This window comes from Dendropsophus ebraccatus, chromosome 8 (genome assembly GCF_027789765.1).
Source record: "Dendropsophus ebraccatus isolate aDenEbr1 chromosome 8, aDenEbr1.pat, whole genome shotgun sequence".
Classification (NCBI taxonomy): Eukaryota; Metazoa; Chordata; class Amphibia; order Anura; family Hylidae; genus Dendropsophus; species Dendropsophus ebraccatus.
This window is the reverse complement of record NC_091461.1, coordinates 126,059,731-126,066,442: the sequence shown is the minus strand read 5'-3', so window position 1 is coordinate 126,066,442 and position 6,712 is coordinate 126,059,731. Positions and strand designations below refer to the sequence as shown.

The following is a 6,712-nucleotide window of genomic DNA, read 5'->3' as shown; positions in this document are numbered from 1 at the left end:
CTGGTCTATCACTGACTCCGGGAGCCTCCACCTGGTCTATCACTGACTCCGGGAGCCTCCACCTGGTCTATCACTGACTCCGGGAGCCTCCACCTGGTCTATCACTGACTCCGGGAGCCTCCACCTGGTCTATCACTGACTCCGGGAGCCTCCAACTGGTCTATCACTGACTCCTATAGCCTCCACCTGGTCTATCACTGACTCCGGGAGCCTCCACCTGGTCTATCACTGACTCCGGGAGCCTCCAACTGGTCTATCACTGACTCCTATAGCCTCCACCTGGTCTATCACTGACTCCGGGAGCCTCCACCTGGTCTATAACTGACTCCGGGAGCCTCCACCTGGTCTATCACTGACTCCTATAGCCTCCACCTGGTCTATCACTGACTCCGGGAGACTGGAGATTTTTTTAATAGAAGTAAATTACAAATCTCTGGCACCAGTTGATTTGGAAGAAAAAGATTTTTGGTGAACTGTCTCTTTAATATAAAGCGGAGAGTAAACGCAGCCTTACCGTCATTTCTTACAAATTCATATACAAGAAACAGATGTGATCAGCAGCCACACAATTCTAAGAAATATATAAACATGATCTTTATTCATATAATTGTACATACATATTGTCCTGACCAAGTTCCGGGTTGGGGACGTAATGCGTAGGGTGCTTTGGACCCCACTCAGCTGACCACACTCTATTTTGTGTGTTTTTGTCTAAGTTTGGCGCGTTGTTACATATTTATCTATTTCTTATATTGTATCTTGTACATTGCTGGCTTCATGCACTTTGGTATATTGTGACTGTATATATATTTTTAGTTTTTTGTACTATTTATGTGAGTGTGGGTTTATGCATAGTGAGCTGAGTGTGGGGAGGGAGGGATCCTATCTATTGTTTATGGGTCCCTCCTGGATATTTGCTTTATGTATAGACAATTATACTAAGGTTGTGTAGTAGGTCACATGGTGAGCAGTGATCGCTCTGCATAGCCCTTATTCGTGGTGTAGTTACCGTCATTTCTTGTATACATCCAAATAAATGGGATATTATTCCTGTTCACAGATTTATTATAAGAAACATGAAGACCCTCACACCTAAGATTCACACCGTAGACCCCCGGCGTCCATTCGTACAGACCCACAGTGTCGGTCCTCCCACATATAGACCCCCGGCGTCCATTGTCCCATGTGTAGACCCCTGGCAGCCGTTTTCTCGCGTCTATACCCCCAGCAGCTGTTCCCTCATATGTATAGACCCCTGCCGGCCGTTCTCTTATACATATAGACCCCCGGCGGCCGTTCCCTCATACGTATAGACCCCCGGTGGCCGTTCTCTTATACATATAGACCCCCTGCGGCCGTTCTCCCACGTATAGACCCCTGGTGGCCGTTCCCTCATACATATAAACCCCGGCGGCCATTGCCTCATACATATAGACCCCCGGTGGCCGTTCCCTCATACATATAGACCCCCGGCGGCCGTTGCCTCATACATATAGACCCCCGGCGGCCGTTCCCTTACACATATAGACCCCCGGCGGCCGTTCCCTCATACATATAGACCCCCGGCGGCCGTTCTCCCACGTATAGACCCCCGGCGGCCGTTCCCTCATACATATAAACCCCGGCGGCCATTCCCTCATACATATAGACCCCCGGTGGCCGTTCCCTCATACATATAGACCCCCGGTGGCCGTTCCCTCATACATATAGACCCCCGGTGGCCGTTCCCTCATACATATAGACCCCCGGTGGCCGTTCCCTCATACATATAGACCCCCGGCGGCCGTTCCCTTACACATATAGACCCCCGGCGGCCGTTCCATCCTACATATAGACCCCCGGCGTCCATTGTCCCATGTGTAGACCCCTGGCAGCCGTTTTCTCGCGTCTATACCCCCAGCAGCTGTTCCCTCATATGTATAGACCCCCGGCGGCCGTTCTCTTATACATATAGACCCCCGGCGGCCGTTCCCTCATACGTATAGACCCCCGGTGGCCGTTCTCTTATACATATAGACCCCCTGCGGCCGTTCTCCCACGTATAGACCCCTGGCGGCCGTTCCCTTACACATATAGACCCCCGGCGGCCGTTCCATCCTACATATAGACCCCCGGCGGCCGTTCTCCCACGTATAGACCCTCGGCCATGATCTAACCTGATAGCTGCGTCTCGGCTCCCTCCATTACCATTGTCTCCCCAATAATGGCAGCAGCAGCGATGGCCGTGACCTTGTTATTGGCGCTCAGTCTGAGCTCCAAACAAAGGGACAAAGATCCACAGACAATGAGATGACAGAAGATTCTGGATGCCGGGGTAACCCTTTATGTGACAAATCTCTGCAGAGAGAACCTACAACAATGTCAGATAGAACAAAGAGTGCGAGCAAATAGTAACAAGTATATCTGCAGCACAAACAGTATATACCGCCAGGATAGGGGGTACGGACGCTGCACGAGATCCATCACAGAAGAACGTCCGTATACGCTGAACAACCCGACCCCAACTCCATGTCAACCGGCAAACTCACTCCAGCCAATCAGGAACCATGAGGACCATACTAAGGACTATACTGAGGACCACACTGAGGACCAGGCTGAGGACCATACTAAGGACAATACTGAGGACCATACTGAGGACCATGCTGAGGACCATACAAAGGACTATACTGAGGACCATACTGAGGACCATACTGGGGACTATACTGGGGACTACACTGAGGACCATGCTGAGGACCATACTAAGGACAATACTGAGGACCATACTGAGGACTACACTGAGGACCATACTAAGGACTATACTGAGGACTATACTGAGGAGCATACTGAGGACCATACTAAGGACGATACTGTGGACCATACTGAGGACCATACTAAGAACTATACTGAGGACCATACTAAGGACTATACTGAGGACCATACTAAGGACTATACTGAGGACCATACTGAGGACCATACTGGGGACTATACTGGGGACTACACTGAGGACCATGCTGAGGACCATACTAAGGACAATACTGAGGACCATACTAAGGACTATACTGAGGACCATACTAAGAACTATACTGAGGACCATACTAAGGACTATACTGAGGACCATACTAAGGACTATACTGAGGACCATACTGAGGACCATACTGGGGACTATACTGGGGACTACACTGAGGACCATGCTGAGGACCATACTAAGGACAATACTGAGGACCATACTGAGGATTACACTGAGGACCACACTAAGGACTATACTGAGGACTATACTGAGGAGCATACTGAGGACCATACTAAGGACAATACTGGGGACCATACTGAGGACCATACTAAGGACTATACTGAGGACCATACTGGGGACTATACTGGGGACTACACTGAGGACCATACTGAGGGCGATACTGAGGACCATACTGAGGGCCATACTGAGGACCATACTAAGGACTATACTGAGGACTACACTGAGGACCATACTGAGGGCGATACTGAGGACCATACTAAGGACCATACTGAGGACCATACTGAGGACCATACTGAGGACCATACTAAGGACCATACTAAGGACCATACTGAGGACCATACTGAGGACCATACTAAGGACCATACTAAGGACTCTACTGAGGACCATACTAAGGACTATACTGAGGACCATACTAAGGACTATACTGAGGACTACACTGAGGACCATACTGAGGGCGATACTGAGGACCATACTGAGGACCATACTGAGGACCATACTGAGGACGATACTGAGGACCATACTAAGGACCATACTGAGGACCATACTAAGGACTATACTGAGGACCATACTGAGGACCATACTAAGGACTATACTGAGGACCATACTGAGGACCATACCAAGGACCATACTGAGGACCGATACTTATTCGATAAGCGTTCAAATCCCCCAGCCTCCGGTTTCATCCTCCAAAAGGTCAAATAGATGTCTTTCACTAATCGAATACTTGTTCCCATAGACCTTAATGGGATCGAATATCTCACTATTCCATCCAATATCTATTCACTCATCACTAGTCAGGATCATACTAGGACTAAGCTAAGGACCATACATATATAAAGGTTTCCATCATGCCCCCCCCCCTTTCCCTTCTTCCTCCTGTAACATATATAAAGGTTTCCATCATGCCCCCCCCCTTTCCCTTCTTCCTCCTGTAACATATATAAAGGTTTCCATCATGCCCCCCCCCTTTCCCTTCTTCCTCCTGTAACATATATAAAGGTTTCCATCATGTCCTCCCTTTCCCTTCTTCCTCCTGTAACATATATAAAGGTTTCCATCATGTCCTCCTTTCCCTTCTTCCCCCTGTAACATATATAAAGGTTTCCATCATGTCCTCCCTTTCCCTTCTTCCTCCTGTAACATATATAAAGGTTTCCATCATGTCCTCCCTTTCCCTTCTTCCTCCTGTAACATATATAAAGGTTTCCATCATGTCCTCCCTTTCCCTTCTTCCTCCTGTAACATATATAAAGGTTCCCATCATGTCCTCCCTTTCCCTTCTTCCTCCTGTAACATATATAAAGGTTTCCATCATGTCCTCCCTTTCCCTTCTTCCTTCTGTAACATATATAAAGGTTTCCATCATGTCCTCCCTTTCCCTTCTTCCTCCTGTAACATATATAAAGGTTTCCATCATGTCCTCCTTTCCCTTCTTCCTCCTGTAACATATATAAAGGTTTCCATCATGTCCTCCTTTCCCTTCTTCCCTCCTGTAACATATATAAAGGTTTCCATCATGTCCTCCCTTTCCCTTCTTCCTCCTGTAACATATATAAAGGTTTCCATCATGTCCTCCCTTTCCCTTCTTCCCCCTGTAACATATATAAAGGTTTCCATCATGTCCTCCCTTTCCCTTCTTCCTTGTGTAACATATATAAAGGTTTCCATCATGTCCCTCCTTTCCCTTCTTCCTCCTGTAACACATATAAAGGTTTCCATCATGTCCTCCTTTCCCTTCTTCCTCCTGTAACATATATAAAGGTTTCCATCATGTCCTCCTTTCCCTTCTTCCTCCTGTAACATATATAAAGGTTTCCATCATGTCCTCCCTTTCCCTTCTTCCTCCTGTAACATATATAAAGGTTTCCATCATGTCCTCCCTTTCCCTTCTTCCTCCTGTAACATATATAAAAGTTCCCATCACGTTCTCCCTTTCCCTTCTTCCTCCTGTAACATATATAAAGGTTTCCATCATGTCTCCCCTTTCCCTTCTTCCCCCTGTAACATATATAAAGGTTTCCATCATGTCCTCCTTTCCCTTCTTCCTCCTGTAACATATATAAAGGTTTCCATCATGTCCTCCCTTTCCCTTCTTCCTCCTGTAACCTATATAAAGGTTTCCATCATCTCCTCCCTTTCCCTTCTTCCTCCTGTAACATATATAAAGGTTTCCATCATGTCCTCCCTTTTCCTTCTTCCTCCTGTAACATATATAAAGGTTTCCATCATGTCCCTCCTTTCCCTTCTTCCTCCTGTAACATATATAAAGGTTTCCATCATGTCCTCCCTTTCCCTTCTTCCTCCTGTAACATATATAAAGGTTTCCATCATGTCCTCCCTTTCCCTTCTTCCCCCTGTAACATATATAAAGGTTTCCATCATGTCCCCCCTTTCCCTTCTTCCTCCTGTAACATATATAAAGGTTTCCATCATGTCCTCCCTTTCCCTTCTTCCTCCTGTAACATATATAAAGGTTTCCATAATGTACCCCTTTCCCTTCTTCCTCCTGTAACATATATAAAGGTTTCCATCATGTCCTCCCTTTCCCTTCTTCCTCCTGTAACATATATAAAGGTTTCCATAATGTACCCCTTTCCCTTCTTCCTCCTGTAACACATATAAAGGTTTCCATCATGCCTTCCCTTTCCCTTCCCCTTCTTCCTCCTGTAACATATAGAAAGGTTTCCATCATGTCCTTCCTTTCCCTTCTTCCTCCTGTAACATATATAAAGGTTTCCATCATGTCCTCCCTTTCCCTTCTTCCTCCTGTAACATATATAAAGGTTTCCATCATGTCCCCCCTTTCCCTTCTTCCTCCTGTCATATATATAAAGGTTTCCATCATGTCCTCCCTTTCCCTTCTTCCTCCTGTAACATATATAAAGGTTTCCATCATGTCCCCCTTTCCCTTCTTCCCTCCTGTAACATATATAAAGGTTTCCATCATGTCTCCCCTTTCCCTTCTTCCTCCTGTAACATATATAAAGATTTCCATCATGTCCCTCCTTTCCCTTCTTCCTCCTGTAATATATATAAAGGTTTCCATCATGTCCTCCCTTTCCCTTCTTCCCTCCTGTAACATATATAAAGGTTTCCATCATGTCCTTCCTTTCCCTTCTTCCCTCCTGTAACATATATAAAGATTTCCCTCATGTCCTTCCCTTTCCCTTCTTCCTCCTGTAACATATATAAAGGTTTCCATCATGTCTTCCCTTTCCCTTTCCCAACGTCCACCTGCACGTCCCTCTTCACGTCCCTCTACACATCCCCCTGCACGTCCCTCTTCACGTCCCCTACACATCACCCTACACATCCCCCTACATATCCACCTACCCGTCCCCCTACACGTCCCTCTACACATCCTACACGTCACGTCCCCCTACACCTCCCCCTAAATGTCCCCCTACACGTCCCTCTACAGTCCTCCTACACATCCCCCTGCACGTCCCTCTTCACGTCCCCCTACACATCACCCTACCCGTCCCC

At 47.0% G+C, this 6,712-nt stretch overlaps 1 protein-coding gene across 1 annotated transcript; it reads left to right on the top strand.

Moving 5' to 3' along the window:
* The first annotated feature begins 1,076 nt into the window (after positions 1-1,076).
* LOC138800126 (uncharacterized) lies at positions 1,077-3,928 on the top strand. The gene is made up of 2 exons (XM_069981936.1): positions 1,077-1,142; positions 2,534-3,928. Exons 1-2 carry the CDS (start codon positions 1,077-1,079, stop codon positions 3,926-3,928), a joined length of 1,461 nt encoding a protein of 486 aa, XP_069838037.1.
* Positions 3,929-6,712: the final 2,784 nt, after the last annotated feature.